Raw genomic sequence first — 26,253 nt, 5'->3', positions numbered from 1 at the left:
GTGCCTTTTATCGCCTAGGCTCAGCAGTTTGAGCACCGCCTGCTGTCGCTTAGCGACGGCACTGCTGCTGTGCCTAGAGCTACCGACTGATGGCGCCATGCCCACGGATAGTCGTTCGGAGGAGGAGGTGGAGGAGGGGTGGGAGGAGGAGGAGGCATAGTAGGCCTGAAACACCTGGACCGAGGTAGGCCCCGCAATCCTTGGCGTCGGCAGTATATGACCAGCCGCAGGGTCAGACTCGGTCCCAGCCTCCACCAAGTTAACCCACTGAGTGGGGTGTTTAGCATTCATATGCCTGCGCATACTGGTGGTAGTTAAGCTATTAGTGGTGGAACCCCTGCTGATCCTGGTTTGGCAAATGTTGCACACCACAGTCCGTCGGTCATCCGGTGTTTCCTTAAAGAACCTCCAGACTTCTGAAAATCTAGCCCTCGCCGCAGGAGCCCTCGCCACGGGAGCTTCACTAGTTGACACATTTGGCGCTGATGCACCAGGTCTGGCCCTGCCTCTCCGTCTGGCCCCACCACTGCCTCTTCCAACCTGTTCTGGTCGAGGACTCTCCTCCGTCTCAGAAGCACTGTGTTCACCCGGCCTATCAACCCAGCTTGGGTCTGTCACCTCATCATCCTCCGATCCCTCAGTCTGCTCCCCCCTCGGACTTCCTGCCCTGACAACAACTTCCCCACTGTCTGACAACCGTGTCTCCTCATCGTCGGACACCTCTTTACACACTTCTTCCACTACGTCAAGAAGGTCATCATCACCCACAGACTGCGACTGGTGGAAAACCTGGGCATCGGAAAATTGCTCAGTAGCAACCGGACAAGTGGTTTGTGACTGTGGGAAGGGTCCAGAAAACAGTTCCTCAGAGTATGCCGGTTCAAATGCCAAATTTTCCTGGGAGGGGGCAGACTGGGGGGGAGGAGGCTGAGGTGCAGGAGCTGGAGGAGTGGCGATTTCGGTGACATGGGTGGACTGCGTGGAAGACTGACTGGTGGACAAATTGCTCGAAGCATTGTCGGCAATCCACGACATCACCTGTTCGCACTGTTCTGGCCTCAACAGTGCTCTACCACGAGTCCCAGTAACTTGAGACATGAACCTAGGGAGTGTAGCTCTGCGGCGTTCCCCTGCTCCCTCATAAGCAGGTGGTGTCTCACCCCGCCCAGGACCACGGCCTCTGACCCCTGCAGTAGTTGGACGCCCACGTCCCCGCCCTCGTCCTCTACCCCTAACCCTCGGGTTAAACATTTTGAAAATGAGAGTTATAACTTGAATTTTTTTTTTAACTTTTTTTTTGTTTTTTTTGTTTTTTTTTGTGTTTTTTAGTTTTTAAAACCAAACGATGCTATCCTATTGCTATGGCTATTTTCTAGCCAAGTATGAAAGCACACTGCTATGCCAGATGAGATGACGCTGAGTTATGAAAAAAATAAACGTAAAATAAAAAAGGAAATGGCAGACTGTGCCTAATTGAAATACAACCCCGGGCCCTAATAAATTTTCCCACTTCGGTCTTTGCGATGGATATGTGCGTCACTAAGCGCAAAACACAGTGGTTGCCAGTCTCACTCCAAATTGCTCACAATTTGCTAGTAGATGCACTGCAGCAAGTACAGCCACCAGCAGATCAACCAGAAATCAAATATATATAACGCTACTGTAGGCGTAAGTAAGCCGTTTGGATTCTCCTATGGCTATTTTCTAGCCAAGTATGAAAGCACACTACTATGCCAGATGAGATGACGCTGAGTTCTGAAAAAAATAAACGTAAAATAAAAAAGGAAATGGCAGACTGTGCCTAATTGAAATACAACCCCGGGTCCTAATAAATTTTCCCACTTCGGTCTTTGCGATGGATATGTGCGTCACTAAGCGCAAAACACAGTGGTTGCAAGTCTCACTCCAAATTGCTCACAATTTGCTAGTAGATGCACTGCAGCAAGTACAGCCACCAGCAGATCAACCAGAAATCAAATATATATAACGCTACTGTAGGCGTAAGTAAGCCGTTTGGATTCTCCTATGGCTATTTTCTAGCCAAGTATGAAAGCACACTACTATGCCAGATGAGATGACGCTGAGTTATGAAAAAAATAAACGTAAAATAAAAAAGGAAATGGCAGACTGTGCCTAATTGAAATACAACCCCGGGCCCTAATAAATTTTCCCACTTCGGTCTTTGCGATGGATATGTGCGTCACTAAGCGCAAAACACAGCGGTCGCAAGTCTCACTCCAAATTGCTCACAATTTGCTAGTAGATGCACTGCAGCAAGTACAGCCACCAGCAGATCAACCAGAAATCAAATATATATAACGCTACTGTAGGCGTAAGTAAGCCGTTTGGATTCTCCTATGGCTATTTTCTAGCCAAGTATGAAAGCACACTACTATGCCAGATGAGATGACGCTGAGTTATGAAAAAAATAAACGTTAAATAAAAAAGGAAATGGCAGACTGTGCCTAATTGAAATACAACCCCGGGCCCTAATAAATTTTCCCACTTCGGTCTTTGCGATGGATATGTGCGTCACTAAGCGCAAAACACAGCGGTCGCAAGTCTCACTCCAAATTGCTCACAATTTGCTAGTAGATGCACTGCAGCAAGTACAGCCACCAGCAGATCAACCAGAAATCAAATATATATAACGCTACTGTAGGCGTAAGTAAGCCGTTTGGATTCTCCTATGGCTATTTTCTAGCCAAGTATGAAAGCACACTACTATGCCAGATGAGATGACGCTGAGTTATGAAAAAAATAAACGTAAAATAAAAAAGGAAATGGCAGACTGTGCCTAATTGAAATGCAACCCCGGGCCCTAATAAATTTTCCCACTTCGTTCTTTGCGATGGATATGTGCGTCACTAAGCGCAAAACACAGCGGTCGCAAGTCTCACTCCAAATTGCTCACAATTTGCTAGTAGATGCACTGCAGCAAGTACAGCCACCAGCAGATCAACCAGAAATCAAATATATATAACGCTACTGGCGGCATAAGTAAGCCGTTTGGATTCTCCTATGGCTATTTTCTAGCCAAGTATGAAAGCACACTACTATGCCAGATGAGATGACGCTGAGTTATGAAAAAAATAAACTTTAAATAAAAAAGGAAATGGCAGACTGTGCCTAATTGAAATACAACCCCGGGCCCTAATAAATTTTCCCACTTCGGTCTTTGCGATGGATATGTGCGTCACTAAGCGCAAAACACAGCGGTCGCAAGTCTCACTACAAATTGCTCACAATTTGCTAGTAGATGCACTGCAGCAAGTACAGCCACCAGCAGATCAACCAGAAATCAAATATATATAACGCTACTGTAGGCGTAAGTAAGCCGTTTGGATTCTCCTATGGCTATTTTCTAGCCAAGTATGAAAGCACACTACTATGCCAGATGAGATGACGCTGAGTTATGAAAAAAATAAACGTTAAATAAAAAAGGAAATGGCAGACTGTGCCTAATTGAAATACAACCCCGGGCCCTAATAAATTTTCCCACTTCGGTCTTTGCGATGGATATGTGCGTCACTAAGCGCAAAACACAGCGGTCGCAAGTCTCACTACAAATTGCTCACAATTTGCTAGTAGATGCACTGCAGCAAGTACAGCCACCAGCAGATCAACCAGAAATCAAATATATATAACGCTACTGTAGGCGTAAGTAAGCCGTTTGGATTCTCCTATGGCTATTTTCTAGCCAAGTATGAAAGCACACTACTATGCCAGATGAGATGACGCTGAGTTATGAAAAAAATAAACGTAAAATAAAAAAGGAAATGGCAGACTGTGCCTAATTGAAATGCAACCCCGGGCCCTAATAAATTTTCCCACTTCGGTCTTTGCGATGGATATGTGCGTCACTAAGCGCAAAACACAGCGGTCGCAAGTCTCACTCCAAATTGCTCACAATTTGCTAGTAGATGCACTGCAGCAAGTACAGCCACCAGCAGATCAACCAGAAATCAAATATATATAACGCTACTGGCGGCATAAGTAAGCCGTTTGGATTCTCCTATGGCTATTTTCTAGCCAAGTATGAAAGCACACTACTATGCCAGATGAGATGACGCTGAGTTATGAAAAAAATAAACTTTAAATAAAAAAGGAAATGGCAGACTGTGCCTAATTGAAATACAACCCCGGGCCCTAATAAATTTTCCCACTTCGGTCTTTGCGATGGATATGTGCGTCACTAAGCGCAAAACACAGCGGTCGCAAGTCTCACTACAAATTGCTCACAATTTGCTAGTAGATGCACTGCAGCAAGTACAGCCACCAGCAGATCAACCAGAAATCAAATATATATAACGCTACTGTAGGCGTAAGTAAGCCGTTTGGATTCTCCTATGGCTATTTTCTAGCCAAGTATGAAAGCACACTACTATGCAAGATGAGATGACACTGAGTTATTAAAAAAATAAACGTAAAATAAAAAGAAACTGGCAGACTGTGCCTAATTGAAATCAAACCCCTAATAAATTTTCCCACTTTGGTGTTTGAGGTGGATATGTGTGTCACTAAGAACTAAACACAACGGTAGCAAGTCCCCCTGCAAATTCCTCACAATATGGTACTAGCTGCACTACTAGTGCCAGCAAGCCCAGCCACAAGCAAATAAAAAAAAAAAGTATAATGTTATTGTAGCCCTAAGAAGGGCTGTTGGGTTGTTGTAGAATCACTCCTGCCTAACAGTAAGCTAATAGAACACCCTAACGGTTTCCCTGACCAGCAGCAGCTCTCTCCCTAGCGGCATCCAGACAGAGAATGATCCGAGCAGCGCGGGCAGCGGCTAGTCTATCCCAGGGTCACCTGATCTGGCCAGCCAACCACTGCTATCTACGTGTAAGGGTACCACGTCATGCTGGGTGGAGTGCAGAGTCTCCTGGCTTGTGATTGGCTCTGTTTCTGGCCGCCAAAAAGCAAAACGGCGGGAGCTGCCATTTTCTCGAGCGGGCGAAGTATTCGTCCGAGCAACGAGCAGTTACGAGTACGCTAATGCTCGATCGAGCATCAAGCTCGGACGAGTATGTTCGCTCATCTCTAACCGCAGCCCATGCTACCTACACACTCATACAACACACATACATCAACAACAACACCATACATTCGCTTCCTCCCCCTCCCCCCTTGACACATCAGGTGGGATTAAAAGTGTTAGAAACAAGAGTCGATACCCTTACACAGCAGTACGCGGGGTTTTACACCACCTTGCCCAAATCAGGTCAAAGTTTTGCGGCCAACTCTGTGTTGATAGACTGTACGGTAGTGGGGTACAAACTTATTTATTAGTAGGATCCACCGCTTTAAGGTGGGGGTGTCATGGTCTTTCCATGACATTACGACTACCTTACGTGCATAATAAAGGGCGAATCTACAGAAGATCTTATCATAATGTCCATGAACTAACTCATTAATTATACCCAGGAGGCAAACTTTGGGTGACAGGACTCGGGGCATGTCAAAGTGTGAATGCAGAAATTCCATAACTGCGGCCCAGAACGGCTGAACCCTGCTGCAGGACCACACACAGTGGAGAAAGGACCCACTGGCAGCCTGACATCGGAAGCAAGTGTCCTATCTTACTATTAACTTCCATGTAGTACTTTCCCTTTTCTAAAGTATGACAGCATTTGAAAATTTTCATTGATACTTCTAAAATGAATACAATAATAAAAAGTAACAGAAAATAATCAATTAATCCTATCAACTTACGATTTCTCGTGGACCATATGGATCACAAAATGTGACAGCGCTTCCGTGCATGATTACACCACAAAACTCTCCAACTTCACAATTTTTGCATGGCATCCTGAAAATTAAAACATTAAACACAAACATTATTTCATTTGTAAAACTGCACCCATCAGTAGAATGAGAACATAGAAAAAAAAGAGTATAAAAACCAACTTATTATTTGAAAATCTATAGAAAAAGAATGCCACCACAGATAATGTCAGTTAGGTTAAATACATGGCATATTTCCTTTCAAGTAATTTTATGTGTAAGTATAATAAAGTGCTTTCTCTTGGAAAAATTCCCACAAATGTCTGGCCTTATATGCAGTTCACATCAGTGGCATCTCTTCAGAATCTGGACACATATGATATTCTGAAAAGTATGATGCAGTTATACATTGCTGGTCCACATAGGTCCACCTATTCTCTGAAAAGCACTGCCATGAACATGAATCAGTCTAATACCTAACCTTTGAAACGTGCCCTAAAAACCCATCATTTCAGACAGGCCTATCACATTCCAAAACTGCATGTAATTTTCACCTTCTTTTCTCTAAACTTCCACTGCTTTCTCCACCTATTTAATCCATTAGCTCTTGATATCATTAAGTAGGTTTCTCTGCAGACTGATCCACCCTGGTTTAAGTAAATATTGATAGTCGCTGGTGACTGGTTCATTCAGCATTATTTCTTTATTTTATCCCCTATAGAATTGCTGGACCATTGTACAAGTCACCTTCTGTGTCACCCCCTTCATCCTCATAGACTGTAAACTCTTGTTAGTTACACTGGGTGCCGGCTGTAACTAACAGCCGACACCTCAGTGTAACACCCTCGGAGTGGGCTCCGATCGTGGGTGTTGAACCCGTTAAATGCCTTGGTCAGCGCAACTGCAGCATTTAAACTGAATTTGGGGGGTCTTTGCCCCACGATCGGCCTCTTGCGCCATCTTCAGGGGGCGCCGATAGTTCCTATGATAACCCCAAAAAGCATCTCATCCCACAAAAGTCAAAGCTATGCCAACACATAGCCCCAATAATGAAAAAGCAAAAATTTTATAGCCTACAATGAGAAAACTGCAGGGTGCTCCTTTTCTTCTGCGCCTCGCTGTGTGCCCATAAAACAAGTAATGGCCAGGGGGTCTTTGTACTTGGGAGAAATTGCATAACACATTTTAGGATGGGTTTTCTCTTTTAATTTTTTGGATATGTGTACATTTTAGTGCTAAATGAACATATAACTAACAAAATTTGACCATTTTAAATTTCACCTCCATTTTGATTCAATTACTATGAAGATTTCAAGGGGTTAACAACTCATCCTAAAAGCTGTTTCTGATGAGGGGGGCAGATTTTTGAGGGGGGCAGATTTTTTTAATGCTAAATATTTAAAATTTCATTTAAAACAGTATTTATCCCCAAAATAGTAAAATCTGAAAATACAGAACAGCGATATTCGATTTGTAAGCCGCGTGACATCAAAATTATTTATCCAGACATTTCAAAAATACTCAAAATGTAAAGTAGACATATGGGAAATGTTATTCAGAAACTGATTTAGGTGGTAAACCTATCTGCCTAAAACGGGATTTCGAAAAATAACAAATTTTTCAAATTTTTTTTTCCTTTTTTAAATAAACGCACAATTTATCAGACAAAATTTACCCCTAAAATAAAGTACGAAATGCGAGGAAACAAATAACTTTGATAAATAACAGTGTTCAAAAGTTATATCCATATAAAGCAACGCAAGTCAGAATACAAAAAACAGGACTTCGCTATAAACTGGCTACGTCCTTAACCCCTTAACGACTTGGCCTTTTTTTAGTTTTTTCACTTCCATTTTTCACTCCCCACCTTCAAAAATCTATAACTTTTTTATTTTTCCACATAAAGAGCTCTGTTATGGCTTATTTTCTGTGTAACAAATTGCACTTCGTAGTGACGGTATTTAATATTCCATGGTGCGTACCGGGAAGCAGGAAAAAAATTCCAAATGCAGTGAAAATGGTGAAAAAACACATTTGCGATGTTTTCTTGTGGGCTTGGATATTACGGCTTTCACTGTGTGCCCCAAATGACATGTCTACTTTATTCTTTGGGTTGCTACAATTACGTGTATACCATTTGTATAGGTTTTATAATGTTTTCATACATTTAAAAAAATTAAAACCTCCTGTAAAAAATGTTTTTTTTTAAATTTTGCCATCTTCTGGTACCAATAACTTTTTCATACTTTGGTGTACGGAGCTGTGGGTGGTGTCATTTTTTGCAACTTTTTATGGCGTTTTCATTGCTATCATTTTTAGGACTGTGCGACCTTTTGATCACTTTTTATAAATTTTTTTATATTTTCCAAAATGGCAAAAAAATGTCATTTTTGACTTTGGACGCTATTTTCCGTTACGGGGTTAAACGCAGTGAAAAACCGTTATTATATTTTGATAGATCGTACATTTTCGGACGTGGCGATACCTAATGTGTTTATGATTTTTACTGATTATTAATATTAATATCAGTTCTAGGAAAGGGGGGTGATTTGAATTTTTAGGTTTTTTTATTATATATTTTTTTTTTAAACTTTTTTTAACTTTTACTATTTTTCAGACTCCTTAGGGTACTTTAACCCTAGGTTGTCTGATCGATCCTACCATATACTGCCATACTGCAATATGGCAGTATATGGGGATTTTACTCCTCATTCATTACAATGTGCTGATAGCACATTGTAATTAATGGGTTAAAACGAGACAGCTTCGGGCCTTCGTGAGACCCGAAGCTGTCATGGCAACGGATCTTCGCTCCCCGTGACGGCATCTTCGCTCCCCTGCCTCCGGCAGCATTGCTGGCGGCGATCGCCGCGAAAGCACCCGCGATCGGTGCTACCGGTAAGCCTTTGCTGCAATATGCAGCAAAAAATTACCGGCTATGGAGCCCGCGAGCCCTCTCCATGCACCGGGACCCGGCGCGGAAGGGTTTAAAGGTGTTATGCAACGAAACAAATTACTCCAAAAAGCTGTCAAAGAGGTTAAAATATTTCAGAAATCTATTTGTAATGGTTACCTGGAATTAAAGATACCTTTCTATTTGTTATTATGATGCTTGTTCAGCCTCTATACTGCTCCACACAGAAGCAGATGTGGGAGGGGCCTAGCCAGGCACATGCACAGCACTGACAGAGGCAGTTATTCCACAACTCATTGGCCTCAGCTCATAGTTAGAGAGCGCTCAGCCTTCAGAGTCTCCTTCCACCTGCTGTGTTCAAATAGTCCCTGCACATACTGAACCCTAGCACAGCAGGAATATGCTATAGATGCTATGCTTCCTTTTCCTTTTAATCCTTGTCACTATATACTTGAATAAGAAAATACATTTTATATATATAGACAAACACCTATATATTCAATAATATATTCTGAAACTTTCATATCAGCCTCATTTATAAAAACTATATAACAGTCTGTCACAGCTCAGCTATCATTTTTTCAAAGCCATATAAAAATATAAAGTTCGGTATAATGTGTGTATATACCATATATACTCGAGTATAAGGCGACCCAAGTATAAGCCGAGGTACCTAATTTTAACACAAAAACAACCAGAACCTCTTGCCTCATGTATATGCCTAGGGTGGGAAATGCATTGGCAACCCCCCAGTATATAACCAGCCTCTGCCTACTAGTATATAGACAACACCTGCCCCTTGTATAAAGCCAGTAACCTCCGCCCCCAGTATGTTCCCAGCAGCCTTCTAGTATATAGCCAGACAGTCCCCAGCACATAGCCAGTGCCTGCCCCAGTACATAGCCAGCGCCTGCCCCCAGTACATAGCCAGAGCCTTCCCCCAGTACATAGCTAGCACCTGCCCCCAGTACATAGCCAGCGCCTGCCCCCAGTACATAGCCAGCGCCTGCCCCCAGTACATAGCCAGTGCCTGCCACCAGTATATAGCCAGTGTCTGCCCCCCAATATATAGCCAGTGCCTGCCCCTCAGTATATAGCCAGTGCCTGCCCCTCAGTATATAGCCAGTGCCTGCCCCTCAGTATATAGCCAGTGCCTGCCCTCTGTATAGTCCTGTTGCACACACCATGCAGCCGCAGGGATCGAAGACAGAAGAGGACCCTATGTGTTGTGAAAAGATTGCTAAATAGAAGATAGTTAGGAAAGATGGATAGATAATGGATGTATAGGTAGATGATATATAAATAAGTAGGAGATGGATAGATAGAAGATAGATAGAAAATAGATGGCATATGATAGGTAATAGGACTTGGATATATAAATAGGTGAGATTAGTCAGGGACAGGGGCCCCTTTGCAGGACAGCAGTGTATCATGGAGGGACAGTGAATGGTGGAGAGCATAGAAGGAGGACTGCAGGACATGGTGGAGCTCTGGAGAGGCCAGAGCTCAGCCTGTTGCTTGTTTTTATCTCTGCAGCCTCCTATGTGGCCTGACTAATGGTGGAGGGAGGAAAGGGCTGCTATAACTCATGTTAGGGGAGGACTCCTCTGTGCAGCAGATAGTCATGCCTGGCTGCAGTTACCTTGTATCTGCTGCTGTAAGCACCTGTGAAGTTGGTAAGCAGTGGATATCACAGCACAATCACTGCCCCTCCTCCTCTCTCACCTCCTATTGGCTGCAGTGTGTCAGCTGATCTCTCAGTGTGGAGAGGAGCTGTGAGCCCACAGAGTGATCTGTAGTGCAGAGCAGCTAGGGGAATCCCTGTGCGCAGACTCGGCCAGATCAGCTGTAACTCAGGACGGAAACAGCTACCACCAGGGGGTGCCAGCAACCAGAACAAAAGGAGTTATCTCAGTAAGGCTGCATATTTTTTAATAAGAGTAAATGCTGAAAGTACTTTTAACAATGCATTGGGCTCAATTACAGCTATATGCTATGGTGGCACAACCCCTTTAAGGGGTTATTATCCTGTTTGTGATACTTTTCAATAGCAATGTCAGCAATTACAACTGTGGAAAAATTTATATTATTATTTATAACGCACCATTAATTTCATGGTGTTATACATCTGAAAAGGGGTTCACATACATGGAATAAATAAATAAACAAGCACTAAAAAGTAGACGTACAAAAAATAGAATGAAGTGGCACAATTGGGAGAAAAGCTTTTTTATTGGAATGAGGGCTTAAATTCTATGTGTAAAGGATACATAGAAACAATAGGTGAAGGGTTATGGCAGTGGTGTTTGTGTGTACTGTAGGTGATTGTAGATTTTCTATGTAGATTTTGTTCCTATTACATTTGAAATGGTCTTTTTCAGGGAACACTTGAATTGTGGAGTACAGTCTGCCATGTTTTTGTAGAAAGTTCTAGAGCATGGGAAAAGTCTTGGAAATGGTACTCAAAAGAGCAGAAACAGAAGGTCTTGTGAGAACTGGGGATTACATGTAAGACAGTTTTGGCTTATTAGGTCAGAGATGGAGGGGACAGGTTATGAATGGCTTTGTAAATCCAAGTTGGCAGTTAAAATACATTTTTTGAGCAACTGAGAAACAATGGAGGGTCCTGCAGAGAAATTATATGTCTGTGTTTTCCAGTAGCCACTTTTTCCTATGGTTGGCCTACTTAATCATTGCAATGTATAAATGTATGTTTTTCCCTTTGTGATACATGTGATGAGTTGCCTCTTTAGTCTTACTTTTCGGACTTTTTGTGGTGTGCAACTTTTTAGTCCCAAATAGTAGTTTACCAAAAGTAAGTGTGTGTGTGTGTGGGGGGGGGGGGGGATGTATCACTCCTATTGCTTCCTTTTTCTTTTTCTGTGCAACTTTTTGAAGTTTGAGACTTTTTAGGTGCAGAATCTAGCAGCCTACCAAAGTAAGCAGCTTCAAGGATTTAATGCAGTGTGCCATATTTATCTTTGTAGCGCAGATGTTTGTTCAACTTGTGCGAATTTTGGGCTTGGAATTATCCCATTCTTGCGCCTAATAAGTCCCCCAATTGTTGTATGTCAGAGGTATAAATGGAAAAGAGTCAACTTCCTAGGATAGATTCTTTTGAGACACCAACAGAGAACAGGTGAAGAGGTGGCATGTTGATGATAGATACTCAAAGGTGCAGTTGGAGATGTATGAGGTCAAGTGATGCCAAGTGATGATAGAGTTGAAGTAGTAGAGAGGAACATTCAACAGTGTCAAAGCAAGAGAACAGATCAGGAGGATATCAGAGTAGTGTTGTTTGGCAATGGAAGAGTGAGGGTAGACTTTGACAAATGGACAAGCTGGTTTCTGACCCCATTGCTGAAATTAAACTAACCAAAGAGAAAATTGAATAAAAGCTAGGAGGATAGTTCCAGGTGAACATGCTGTGATAACACAGGAAAGTAAAATAAGAAGTGGGATAAAAAGTCCGTCAATATTCTTATGATGCATCATTTTAGAAAGGTTTCTCATCAGAAGAGGTGTCCTGAATGGCTGCCATTAAAATTTCATACAAAATAAATTATTTATTTTTGTTTGGCAATAAATAAGCTCATTCATACCGATACTCTTATTTATCTAATTGTAATAAAAAATGTGGCAGACTTTCAAATCCTGTCCTGCTGTCAGACAATGTCAGCATAGACTGGATAATATAAAATATGTATTATAGTGGTCGATGATGGATAATAAATTTGGCAAATCTTTAGACTGACAAGTTGAAGTCTATTACCTCAGTAATTGCATTTCTTTTCTCCAAAATGACAGCATCACACTGATGTCCTTCTATATATTGAGAGACTGCATAACACAGGACTTGAACTTTAACAATGCATACAAATGACACAAGTAGTCACTGGGATGACCCAAGAGTCATACTGGCGTAACCCCTCCTAGCCTAAATAATATCCCATAGAAAAAGTACATATTCTACCTTCAGCAGCTGCCAGCAAGACTTGTAATGTATGTGAACTATGGAACATCAATTAAGAGTGGACATCTTAATGTGACTCTTTTCCATCTCCATGAACTCTTGCAGGTCATTTCTATAGAGCTTCCAAAGATCTATTACCATCATGCTAAATCCCCTTGAGCATACAATATAGAAGAACACCGCTATGACAATGTCTGTGTTCTAGATAACAGTTTGGTGATGGTTTAAGGTCTATACATCCCAAGAACTATAACATTATTTCCCACAACCATATGTAGTAGGATAACTTGTTTCTGCAACATTCAGTTACTTGTTTAATGAAACATTTTTGAAGTATATTGGATAACTTATTAAATTAATTTATTTGGGGGAAAGAAGAAGAAAACAGCAATCATGCCATTGGTGTTAGACTGTGTTTATTTTATTTTTTTTTACAACAGGTGCATATCTTTCTACTATTCCTAATCTCGGTGCAGTCACCACATCTAGTTTTTGCTCACAATAACTAATGAAAAAAAAAACAAATTAACTAGAGATGAGCGAACACTAAAATGCTCGGGTACTCGTTATTCGAGACGAACTTTTCCCGATGCTCGAGTGCTCGTCTCGAATAACGAACCCCATTGAAGTCAATGGGAGACTCGAGCATTTTTCAAGGGGACCAAGGCTCTGCACAGGGAAGCTTGGCCAAACACCTGGGAACCTCAGAAAAGGATGGAAACACCACGGAAATGGACAGGAAACAGCAGGGGCAGCATGCATGGATGCCTCTGAGGCTGCTTAATCGCACCATTATGCCGAAATTATGGGCAACAGCATGGCCATGACAGAGTGACAGAATGAAGCTAGATAGCATGTAAAACATCCAATAATTGACCCTGACACTATAGGGGACGGCATGCAGAGGCAGAGGCAGCGGCAGCAGGCTAGAGAGTGGCATGGCGACATACCCTAATTGGACTCAGGCTTCAAACCAATGGGTGTCAGAGAGGAACCAAAGGAGGTGAGCAAGAAGCGCTCAAATAATATCGGTACATGATAAAAGTTTGCCAGTATATTTTGTGGATTACACAGCAGGGTGGCGACAAAGTTAACATGGAAGCCATGAAAACAACCCAAAATTCTGCCTGACACAGCTCGTTTGATAAGGGGACCATGTATGCTTACAGTTCATGCCAGTCGCTGCACTGGCTGCCAGTCTCCTTTCGAATACAGTTTAAAATAATAATAACCCTCATCCATAAAGCTCTGTATAATGCTGCACCCCCCTACCTCTCCTCTCTTATCTCAGTCTATCGCCCAACCCGTGCTCTTAGATCCGCCAGTGATCTTAGATTAACCTCTACCCTAGTGCGGACCTCCCACTCGCGTCTCCAAGACTTCTCTAGAGCTGCACCAATTCTATGGAATGCTCTGCCCTGGACTATCAGACTAATACCTAACCTCCAAAGTTTCAAACGTGCTCTTAAAACCCATTTCTTTAGGCAAGCCTATAACACTCATTAACTGCATGAAGTTTTAACTCTTCTACTAACCCGTCCTGTGTCGTCCTCCCATCTGTTATCCAGCAACCAACAGGCACCAGACTTCTCTGCAGTCCCATTCACCCTGGACCTGGTATATAAGATGACGGCTGAGTGGTTCAAGCGACAGCAATTCCATTTATTATATTTTGTTCTATTCCCTAAGAAGAATGGCTTGACCGTTAAATATTCTTTTACCTCGTGTTACCCCATCATCTTCATAAACCGTAAGCTCTGGCGAGCAGGGACCTCACTCCTGTTGTTCCATACAAATGTTGTGCTCTGTTACAATACATTTGTATTTGTTTCCTATGATTTGTAAAGCGCTACGGAATATGATGGCGCTATATAAATAAAGATTATTATTATTATTATTATGGAGGCAGTGAACTAGTAGTAGATTAAAGGTGCTGCAACTATGTTAGTTGGATCTTGGGATGGAGCTGGCGCTCTGCAGCCAGGCGAGCTTTTGCCAATCCAAGCCCCTGTCTCTAGGCTACTCCCCAAACAGCACTTCTAAGAACCTTTTGTATAAGATCAAGTGTAGTAGCGTTCTTATAAGTTTAGGATATGGCGGGTGAGGGGAATGTAAACAGATGCGCAAGAAGCGCTGAAATAATATCCCTAAATGGTAAAAGTTTGCAAGTATATTTTGTGGATTACACAGCAGGGTGGCGACAAAGTTAACAACTTTGATGTGGAATGCCCTGTAATAGCTCTTGGGCGGTGTGCCTTTTATCGCCTAGGCTCAGCAGTTTCAGCACCGCCTGCTGTCGCTTAGCGACGGCACTGCTGCTGTGCCTAGAGCTACCGACTGATGGCGCCATGGCCACGGATGGTAATTCGGAGGAGGTGGAGGAGGGGTGGGAGGAGGTATAGTAGGCCTTTGAGACCTGGACCGAGGTAGGCCCCGCAATTCTCTGCGTCGGCAGTATATGACCAGCCCCAGGGTCAGACTCGGTCCCAGCCTGCACCAAGTTAAGTGTAGTAGCGTTCTTATAAGTTTGGGATATGGCGGGTGAGGGGAATGTAAACAGATGCGCAAGAAGCGCATGATGCGCATGGAGCTGGCGCTCCGCTGCCAGGCGAGCTTTCGCCAATTCAAGCCCCTGTCTCTAGGCTACTCCCCAAACAGCACTTCTAAGAACCTTTTGTATAAGATCAAGTGTAGTAGCGTTCTTATAAGTTTAGGATATGCCGGGTGAGGGGAATGTAAACAGATGCGCAAGAAGCGCATGATGCGCATGGAGCTGGCGCTCCGCTGCCAGGCGAGCTTTCGCCAATTCAAGCCCCTGTCTCTAGGCTACTCCCCAAACAGCACTTCTAAGAACCTTTTGTATAAGATCAAGTGTAGTAGCGTTCTTATAAGTTTAGGATATGCCGGGTGAGGGGAATGTAAACAGATGCGCAAGAAGCGCATGATGCGCATGGAGCTGGCGCTCCGCTGCCAGGCGAGCTTTCGCCAATTCAAGCCCCTGTCTCTAGGCTACTCCCCAAACAGCACTTCTAAGAACCTTTTGTATAAGATCAAGTGTAGTAGCGTTCTTATAAGTTTAGGATATGCCGGGTGAGGGGAATGTAAACAGATGCGCAAGAAGCGCTGAAATAATATCCCTAAATGGTAAAAGTTTGCCAGTATATTTTGTGGATAACACAGCAGGGTGGCGACAAAGTTAACAACTTTGATGTGGAATCCATGAAAACAACCCAAATTTCTGCCTGACACACCTCGTTTGATAAAGGGACGATGTATGGAGGCAGCTATATGGACGACTTTTGGAGGTAGCAATGGAGACAACGTGTGGAGGCTGCTATGGAGACAATTTAATTTGGATAGTGCCTGTATGTGGCAGTCCCAAACATTTTTCAAACCAGAGGAGCAGGTAGGTGGCCCTCCAGTAAAATGGAATAGATTGAGTGCCTGTATGTGGCAGTCCCAAAAATGTTTCAAACCAGAGGAGCAGGTAGGTGGCCCTGCAGTAAAATGGAATAGATTGAGTGCCTGTATGTGGCAGTCCCAAAAATTTTTCAAACCAGAGGAGCAGGTAGGTGGCCCTCCAGTAAAATGGAATAGATTGAGTGCCTGTATGTGGCAGTCCCAAAAATGTTTCAAACCAGAGGAGCAGGTAGGTGGCCCTGCAGTAAAATGGAATAGATTGAGTGCCTGTATGTGGCAGTCCCAAAAATGTTTCAAACCAGAGGAGCAGGTAGGTGGCCCTGCAGTAAAATGGAATAGATTGAGTGCCTGTATGTGGCAGTCCCAAAAATTTTTCAAACCAGAGGAGCAGGTAGGTGGCCCTCCAGTAAAATGGAATAGATTGAGTGCCTGTATGTGGCAGTCCCAAAAATGTTTCAAACCAGAGGAGCAGGTAGGTGGCCCTGCAGTAAAATGGAATAGATTGAGTGCCTGTATGTGGCACTCACAAAAATTGTTTCAAACAGAGGACCGGGTAGGTGGCCCTCCAGAAAAATTAAATGCATGAAGTACTATAGCAAGAGCCAGTGGGCCCTGTCAAAAAATAGCCATTTTCCTCTGCTTTACTGTACAAAGAGGAGGAGAAGGAGGAAAATGAGGAGGAGGAGGAGTGGATCAATTATTCAGGTTGAGCTTCCTTCACCTGGTGGAGATTGGAAATTCTGAGAAATCCAGCCTTTATTCATTTTAATAAGCGTCAGCCTGTCAGCGCTGTCAGTCGACAGGCGTGTACGCTTATCGGTGATGATGCCACCAGCTGCACTGAAAACCCGCTCGGACAAGACGCTAGCGGCAGGGCAGGCAAGAACCTCCAAGGCGTACAGCGCCAGTTCGTGCCACATGTCCAGCTTTGAAACCCAGTAGTTGTAGGGAGCTGTGTGATCATTTAGGACGATGGTATGGTCAGCTACGTACTCCCTCACCATCTTTCTGTAAAGATCAGCCCTACTCTGCCGAGACTGGGGACAGGTGACAGTGTCTTGCTGGGGTGACATAAAGCTGGCAAAAGCCTTGTAAAGCGTACCCTTGCCAGTGCTGGACAAGCTGCCTGCTCGCCTACTCTCCCTCGCTACTTGTCCCGCAGAACTACGCACTCTGCCGCTAGCGCTGTCAGAAGGGAAATACTGTTTCAGCTTGTGCACCAGGGCCTGCTGGTATTCATGCATTCTCACACTCCTTTCCTCTGCAGGGATGAGAGTGGAAAGATTTTGCTTGTACCGTGGGTCCAGGAGAGTGAACACCCAGTAATCGGTGCTGGAATAAATTCTTTGAACGCGAGGGTCACGGGATAGGCAGCCTAGCATGAAATCTGCCATATGCGCCAGAGTACCAACGCGTAAGAATTCACTCCCCTCACTGGCCTGACTGTCCATTTCCTCCTCCTCCAACTCCTCCAACTCCTCTTCTTCTGCCCATACACGCTGAACAGTAAAGGACTCAACAATGGTCCCCTCTTGTGTCTCACCAACATTCTCCTCCTCTTCCTCCTCATCCTCCTCCACCTCCACCTCCTCCGATATGCGCTGAGAAACAGACCTGAGGGTGCTTTGGCTATCAACAAGGGAATATTCTTCCCCTGTCTCTTGTGACGAGCGCAAAGCTTCCGACTTCATGCTGACCAGAGAGTTTTTCAACAGGCCAAGCAGCGGGATGGTGAGGCTGATGATGGCGGCATCGCCACTGACCATCTGTGTTGACTCCTCAAAGTTACTCAGCACCTGACAGATATCAGACATCCACGTCCACTCCTCATTGTAGACTTGAGGAAGCTGACTGACCTGACTACCAGTTCTGGTGGAAGTTGACATCTGGCAGTCTACAATCGCTCTGCGCTGCTGGTAAACTCTGGATAACATGGTCAGTGTTGAATTCCACCTCGTGGGCACGTCGCACAACAGTCGGTGAGCGGGCAGTTGGAGGCGGCGCTGCGCTGCCCTGAGAGTGGCAGCATCTGGGCTGGACTTCCTGAAATGCGCACAGATGCGGCGCACCTTCGTGAGCAAATCAGACAGATTGGGGTATGTCTTGAGGAAACGCTGAACTATCAGATTTAACACATGGGCCAGGCATGGCACATGTGTCAGTCTGCCGAGTTGCAGAGCCGCCACCAGGTTACGGCCGTTGTCACACACAACCATTCCCGGTTTGAGGTTCAGCGGTGCCAGCCACAGATCAGTCTGCGCCGTGATGCCCTGTAATAGCTCTTGGGCGGTGTGCCTTTTGTCGCCTAGGCTCAGCAGTTTGAGCACCGCCTGCTGTCGCTTAGCGACGGCACTGCTGCTGTGCCTAGAGCTACCGACTGATGGCGCCGTGCCCACGGATGGTAGTTCGGAGGAGGAGGTGGAGGAGGGGTGGGAGGAGGAGGAGGCATAGTAGGCCTGAAACACCTGGACCGAGGTAGGCCCCGCAATCCTCGGCGTCGGCAGTATATGAGCAGCCCCAGTGTCAGACTCGGTCCCAGCCTCCACCAAGTTAACCCAATGTGCCGTCAGCGATATATAGTGGCCCTGCCCGGCAGCACTCGTCCACGTGTCCGTGGTCAGGTGGACCTTGTCAGAAACGGCGTTGGTCAGGGCACGGATGATGTTGTCTGACACGTGCTGGTGCAGGGCTGGGACGGCACATCGGGAAAAGTAGTGGCGGCTGGGGACCGAATACCGAGGGGCGGCCGCCGCCATGAGGTTGCGAAAGGCCTCGGTCTCTACTAGCCTATAGGGCAGCATCTCCAGGCTAAGCAATCTGGAGATGTGCACATTAAGGGCTTGGGCGTGCGGGTGGGTTGCACTATATTTGCGTTTCCGCTCCAGCGTCTGGGGTATGGAGAGCTGAACGCTGGTGGATGCTGTGGAGGATCGTGGAGGCGACGATGGGGTTTTTGTGGCAGGGTCCTGGGCAGGGGGCTGACTAGCAGCTGACACAGGGGAAGGAGCAGTGGTGTGCACGGCCGGAGGTGAACGGGCTTGTTGCCACTGAGTGGGGTGTTTAGCATTCATATGCCTGCGCATACTGGTGGTAGTTAAGCTAGTAGTGGTGGAACCCCTGCTGAGCCTGGTTTGGCAAATGTTGCACACCACAGTCCGTCGGTCATCCGGTGTTTCCTTAAAGAACCTCCAGACTTCTGAAGATCTAGCCCTCGCCGCAGGAGCCCTCGCCACGGGAGCTTCACTAGTTGACACATTTGGCGCTGATGCACCAGCTCTGGCCCTGCCTCTCCGTCTGGCCCCACCACTGCCTCTTCCAACCTGTTCTGGTCGAGGACTCTCCTCCGTCTCAGAAGCACTGTGTTCACCCGGCCTCTCAACCCAGCTTGGGTCTGTCACCTCATCATCCTCCGATCCCTCAGTCTGCTCCCCCCTCGGACTTCCTGCCCTGACAACAACTTCCCCACTGTCTGACAACCGTGTCTCCTCATCGTCGGACACCTCTTTACACACTTCCACTACGTCAAGAAGGTCATCATCACCCACAGACTGTGACTGTTGGAAAACCTGGGCATCGGAAAATTGCTCAGCAGCAACCGGACAAGTTTTTTGTGACTGTGGGAAGGGTCCAGAAAACAGTTCCTCAGAGTATGCCGGTTCAAATGCCAAATTTTCCTGGGAGGGGGCAGACTGGGGGGGAGGAGGCTGAGGTGCAGGAGCTGGAGGAGTGGCGATTTCGGTGACATGGGTGGACTGCGTGGAAGACTGACTGGTGGTGGACAAATTGCACGAAGCATTGTCAGCAATCCACGACATCACCTGTTCGCACTGTTCTGGCCTCAACAGTGCTCTACCACGAGTCCCAGTAACTTCAGACATGAACCTAGGGAGTGTAGCTCTGCGGCGTTCCCCTGCTCCCTCATCAGCAGGTGGTGTCTCACCCCGCCCAGGACCACGGCCTCTGACCCCTGCAGTAGTTGGACGCCCACGTCCCCGCCCTCGTCCTCTACCCCTAGCCCTCGGGTTAAACATTTTTAAAATGAGAGTTATAACTTTATTTTTTTTTTTACTTTTTTTTTGTTTTTTTTTTGTGTTTTTTTTTTTTTTTTGTGTTTTTTGTTTTTTTTTGAGTTTTTAAAACCAAACAATGCTATCCTATTGCTATGGCTATTTTCTAGCCAAGTATCAAAGCACACTACTATGCCAGATGAGATGACACTGAGTTAGTGCCTAATTGAAATCCAACCCCTACTAAATTTTCCCACTTCGGTCTTTGCTATGGATATGTGCGTCACTAAGCGCAGAACACAGCGGTCGCAAGTCTCACTACAAATTGCTCAGAATTGGCTAGTACATGCACTGCAGAAAGTACAGCCACCAGCAGATCAACCAGAAATCAAATATATAGAACGCTACTGTATGCGTAAGTAAGCTCTTTGTATTCTCCTATGGCTATTTTCTAGCCAAGTATCAAAGCACACTACTATGCCAGATGAGATGACACTGAGTTAGTGCCTAATTGAAATCCAACCCCTACTAAATTTTCCCACTTCGGTCTTTGCTATGGATATGTGCGTCACTAAGCGCAGAACACAGCGGTCACAAGTCTCACTACAAATTGCTCAGAATTGGCTAGTACATGCACTGCAGAAAGTACAGCCACCAGCAGATCAACCAGAAATCAAATATATAGAACGCTACTGTATGCGTAAGTAAGCTCTTTGTATTCTCCTATGGCTATTTTCTAGCCAAGTATCAAAGCACACTACTATGCCAGATGAGATGACACTGAGTTAGTGCCTAATTGAAATCCAACCCCTACTAAATTTTCCCACTTCGGTCTTTGCTATGGATATGTGTGCCACTAAGAGCTAAACACAACGGTAGCAAGTCCCCCTGCTAATTCCTCACAAAATGGTACTAGATGCAAATTAAAATAAAAAAAGTAGAACGTTATTGTAGCCCTAAGAAGGGCTGTTGGGTTCTTTGAGAATCACTCCTGCCTAACAGTAAGCTAATAGAACAGCCTAACGCTTTCCCTGAGCAGCAGCAGCTCTCTCCCTAGCGGCATCCAGACACAGAATGATCCGAGCAGCGCGGGCAGCGGCTAGTCTATCCCAGGGTCACCTGATCTGGCCAGCCAACCACTGCTATCGACGTGTAAGGGTACCACGTCATGCTGGGTGGAGTGCAGAGTCTCCTGGCTTGTGATTGGCTCTGTTTCTGGCCGCCAAAAAGCAAAACGGCGGGAGCTGCCATTTTCTCGAGCGGGCGAAGTATTCGTCCGAGCAACGAGCAGTTTCGAGTACCCTAATGCTCGACCGAGCATCAAGCTCGGACGAGCATGTTCGCTCATCTCTAAAATTAACCTTTTAATGCTTTGCACCATACATCTATGTCGCAGAGCTACTAAGGCTGTTTTAAGAGGGTTCACAGGGAGAGACCTCGTCATACATAGGTGGGGTTTGCTGCATATTGCACCAAACACCCACTGCTAACAACTACAATGCTGCGCATGCTCAGTGTGTCCTTCTGGCAGGACCCGGCTCCGGAAGAAGATCGCATGACGTAGTATTACTGCATATTGCGGGAATACACCTCCCGCCATGCAGTAATACTACGTCAAATGTCGGGAAGGGGTTAAAGAAAATCTACCACTGGTTTATAGGTGTATTAACCCTAATTGCTGTTGGGTAGCTCCCAGTGGGGTGAATACAGCTATAGGGAGCTCCTGTAGTTTGGTTAAAAAATTTACTTTATTCTCTCAGGGACCCTGGTTCTTACATGCCCTCCAAAGGACTTTTCCACCCTCCTGCCTCTCTCGCAATCTCCCTCAAAGCAGCACAGGCAGCACATATTCTATGCTGCCGTGAGATTAAGGAGAGGGAAGAGAAAGAGTGCAGAGGAAGCAGGTGTAGAGGTGTGGAGAGCAATATCCCTAGATAGCTTATGGGCTTGGGTGTCGCTTACCAAAACATATTTTCAAAGCACTTTCTCATAATTGTCATAAAGATTAAAGTTAATTTTTAACTAAACTGCAGGAGCACATATACTAATAAACTTATACAATAACTGCATTACCCCCTACTGATTCATACCCAACAGCATTAAGGGTTAATACAGCTATAAACCAGTGGTAGATTTCCTTTAAGTAACTGATAATAACAGGCCCTAACTATAATATGGGCAATAGTCAGTACATTATTTCATCATTTTTTTTCCTGCAATCGCTTGTGTGCTAAACATTTGCTGATTCCTCCGAGCTTCACCTTTTCTGGAATTCACAATGTCAATGAATCTTTTAACACATATCATGTTTATCTATATAAATATGAAAAGACACTACATTTCCAACAATTTACTGGATCATATGACTTCCCAATTCATTTCACCAAAATATTCAATATTCAAAATATGGAAGGGAAACATCTGTTACTCACACATTTTTCTTTCAGAAATACTTCATTCTAATAATACTGCTTCTCTGCAAAAACATTGACAATTTTCATTCTCTTAAAGGGGCGATTCCCATTTCAGCAACCTAATGTTATTGTTTTTTTGATAAAAAGTTATACCTGTTTTCCAATATACTTTCTATATCAATTCCTCATGGTTTTCTAGATCTTTGCTTGCTGTCATTCTAGGGAATGGATCACTTGGAGTAATCACTCCAGACTGAACACTGTGACAGGGATTGGACTCCAAGCATACATATATTGTGTTAACCTCATAAAGAATACCCCTAAAAACTGCACCCCCTATAAGTATTCAAAACAGCTTTAAAGAAGCCTGTTAAAGTCCTTTGCAGGAACCTGCAATCTGCCTCCATTGGGCCTAAAAGTAATCACAATCGACCATAAAATACCCTTGAGGTGCACTTTCAGGCCGTAAAGGCCCCTCCTGTGTTTTTTGGGACTTCCCGACATCTGCGACCTGTTGCAGCATACGCCATCTCCAGAAGCCTGGGCCACTGCACTACCCATCAGAGCCACAATGGGCCTGCTCAGCCTGCCTATCCACCTTGGCTGGCTCCAGGTGGACATCCGACACCCATTGAGCACTGGTTCAACCTCCACCACTACCCTCTTTCCTCTACCTGATGCAATCTTAATGCAAAAGAGTGGGAGGGAGAAGTGTTCCTTGCACACTATAACAGCCTATGAATCAGGGTTCTGCCAACCCTACCCCCTAGGAGCCATTAAGGCTCATTACTAAATTTTAAAAGTTGATTTGAGAAGGTAGTGGGCAATGGATAATAACTAAAAGAAGATAACCACAGTCCCGAGCTGCACCAATTCTCTGGAATGACCTTCTCAAGACTATCAAACTTATACCCAACCTTCAAAGTATCAAACATGCTCTTAATACCCATCTTTTTAGGCAAGCCTATCACACTCACAACTGCATGAAATGTCAACTCTCTCTTAACTAATCCATCCAAACACCAGATATATACCAAGCTCCAGGCTTCTCTGTAGTTATTTTTACCATGGAAATGTACATAAGATGTTGGCTGATGTCAGGTTTAAGCAGAATAAATTTTATTTAATTATCTTATACTGTTCTCTTATAAAGAATAGCTGGACCATTATACAAGCTCTTATACCTACTGTGTCACCCCCTTCTTCCTAATAGACAGTAAGCTCTTGCAATTAGGGCCCTCACTCCTATTGTTCCATGTGACTGTTTGTACTGTTTGTAATGTAATATTATATTTGTATATGTCCCCTATGCTTTGTAAAGTGTTGCAGAATTTCCTGGCGCTATGTAAATAAAGATTATTATTATATTAGTCACAGTGCTTGGAATTATAAGTAAGTGCTCATTATCATGTTTGTCATGATTTTGGTGGTAGATTTTCTTATACCATAATGTTCCCATTTCAAAACTTTACTGTTGTTGTGGTTTTAGGAATGATTTGAAGTAACTTTTGGCTTCCACACATGATGTGTATTATGGCATGCAAAGAGTTCAATTTTGGATTCTCCCACTATTTCAAAGTTGTTGAGCGGCTGCAGAACAGTCTTGATAAGTACTTTTCAATGTCTGGATAACTGAGAGATCCCCATACACATGACCGCATGAGTACCAGAGATAAGACTGTGCAATTCGCGGTCACATCATTTCCTCCTCAGAAGTCTATGGGACCCGGTCAAAGTGCAGTGAGCAGACGATAACTGGGCAACTGCACCTTGACCTCATTGTGACTTAGCTGGGCTGCTGCGCTGAAAAATATAGGGCATGTCCTATATTTTTTAGAAAGGTGAGGGTTGAGGAACACTCACCCCCCCCCCCCCTATACCCGGGTGAAGACACATTCATGTGCATGTGAGTTATATTCTCAAATGTTCACACCTTCCAGATAAAGAGATGGCTTCAAAGGCACTCATATTTGTAATAAAAAAAAAATAATCTTATATAATTGACATATAATTGACTAAAAACAATAAATACTCTACTTACCAAATGCTAGGGTTTAGTTCCTGCTGCTTGTATGAATCAAAATCATCTCTCAAAATAATACTTTCACTATGGATTTCAGCTGAAAAAGAAAAACAGCTTATGGTTAATTACGTTAATGTTTCTATATCATAAAACCAGATTTGAAGTGAATTCATTTTCATTATGAGTCAAATAGACTTACTAGATTGTTCAAAATACCACCACGGATCATTCAAGCAACTATCTAAACCATAGGTGCGAATATACGAGCTGCTCAGTACACAATAGGCATTCAAGTCAAGAGAAAATTACCTATTATGGTAATAATAGGCCGCCATCCTCCACCTGCTGCACGTTGCACATGCATTTGTATCTTCAATATGTAGAGGCTATTGGTAATGAGAACCCTGCTCTCTGTGACCCTGCAGCCAGGAGAAGCAATAGTACGAGGAAGCCATGAGAGCAGGGGTCATAGCTAGGGGCTTATTTACTAAGGGCTTTGCGCCGCTTAGCAACACACGGACTGTTCACTTTCTTCATGGCTAAAACGGCTTGCAAATATAGATAAATGCCAGTTCACCTCTTATTTAATTGTGTTGAGTGAGGCACGGACCACCCCTCTGCAAGGGCAAAACATACTGAAATAATAAGTCTTCGGTCAAGCCAGGCCATGGCCATGACTAAGGACAGGTTCACTGTTTGAAATGTATTGGTTGTATAAGTGTCTGTGAACTTATTGGGGCACATTTACTTACCCGTCCTGTTGAAGGCACTGATCCGCGATTCACTAAGATCGTGCGTCCAATTTCCTGCATGTGTCGCTTCCCCACTCAGGTCAGACGGAGTTCACCTTCTTCTTCCCGGTGCATGTAAGTGCATTGTCTTGCGACACAATTTTGAAAGTTAAATTTGCGGTTTGCCTGCATCAGTCGGATTGTCCGATGGCCACGCCCCTTATTTGTGTCGCATGAAAGCCACAGACTGCGCCACAATCCACTCGTGTGCCACAATAACCCCTGTGCGATTCAGGGCAAATCAGAAATATTTGGGAAACCCGACGGAAATGCGTCCGATGGACCCTTAGAAAATGTGCCCCATTATCTCTCTAAAACGGCTTCAGGTGTACAATTTTAGTGAATAGCCACACGCAGTATTATAGACGGATAATGCACTCAGTGAACTCGAGCAGCATTGTAAGTAAATAGTGTCCGTGTTGGGGCACAGTGTAAATATGGCTGTGTTAGGGCATAGTGTATATTTAGGGGTTATCGATCATTAGACAGACTCCTGGGGACAGTTCTATGTCTATTTTTGGTACTCTGCTGCCCATCAGATTCATTAAAGTGGCTTTGGACCTTTAATAAATGTGCTTATGGTCCATTTCTGTTTGGGATTTTTTTTTAAAAAGTCTCAAAATTCATAAAAGGTCCCAGAACATACACTTGCATGGAACTGGTGTAACTATGAAACTTTTTGCAAAAGACCAAAAGTCTCAAGTCATGAATCTAGCTTTGCTCTGTGTTTGCACAACTTTGCACTAGCAGTAGTTCAATGTTTATGCCAGATTAATGAACAGGTGAAAATAGTCATTTGAGACTTTTTAGCAGCGAAAAGTCCCAAAAACCTGCAACTGCTTTAAGACTTTTTATACACCAAAAAAGCCCAGTGAAATCAATGAAAAATAACACCCATAATGTCTGTGTGGGAGCACAGTGTATATATACCCCCAGATTGATATTAAAAAAAATGGTGCAAAATGCGTAATGAAAAGTGTTACA

The 26,253-nt window shown here is 44.3% G+C and overlaps 1 protein-coding gene across 4 annotated transcripts in view; it reads right to left on the bottom strand.

Moving 5' to 3' along the window:
• Nucleotides 1-26,253, bottom strand: part of RELN (reelin) — a 510,672-nt gene that overhangs the window by 326,030 nt on the left and 158,389 nt on the right. For all 4 annotated transcript variants that reach the window (XM_072147208.1, XM_072147209.1, XM_072147211.1 and 1 more), the window contains exons 6-7: nucleotides 24,497-24,575; nucleotides 5,716-5,812 (exon numbers count right to left, since the gene is read on the bottom strand). In XM_072147208.1, the coding sequence (XP_072003309.1) occupies nucleotides 5,716-5,812; nucleotides 24,497-24,575 (176 nt within the window). The remainder of the gene's footprint in view (nucleotides 1-5,715; nucleotides 5,813-24,496; nucleotides 24,576-26,253) is intronic.

Source organism: Engystomops pustulosus, chromosome 4, assembly GCF_040894005.1.
Source record: "Engystomops pustulosus chromosome 4, aEngPut4.maternal, whole genome shotgun sequence".
Taxonomy (NCBI): Eukaryota; Metazoa; Chordata; class Amphibia; order Anura; family Leptodactylidae; genus Engystomops; species Engystomops pustulosus.
Note: the sequence above shows the minus strand (reverse complement) of the source record. Positions and strands in the feature narration are given on the sequence as shown.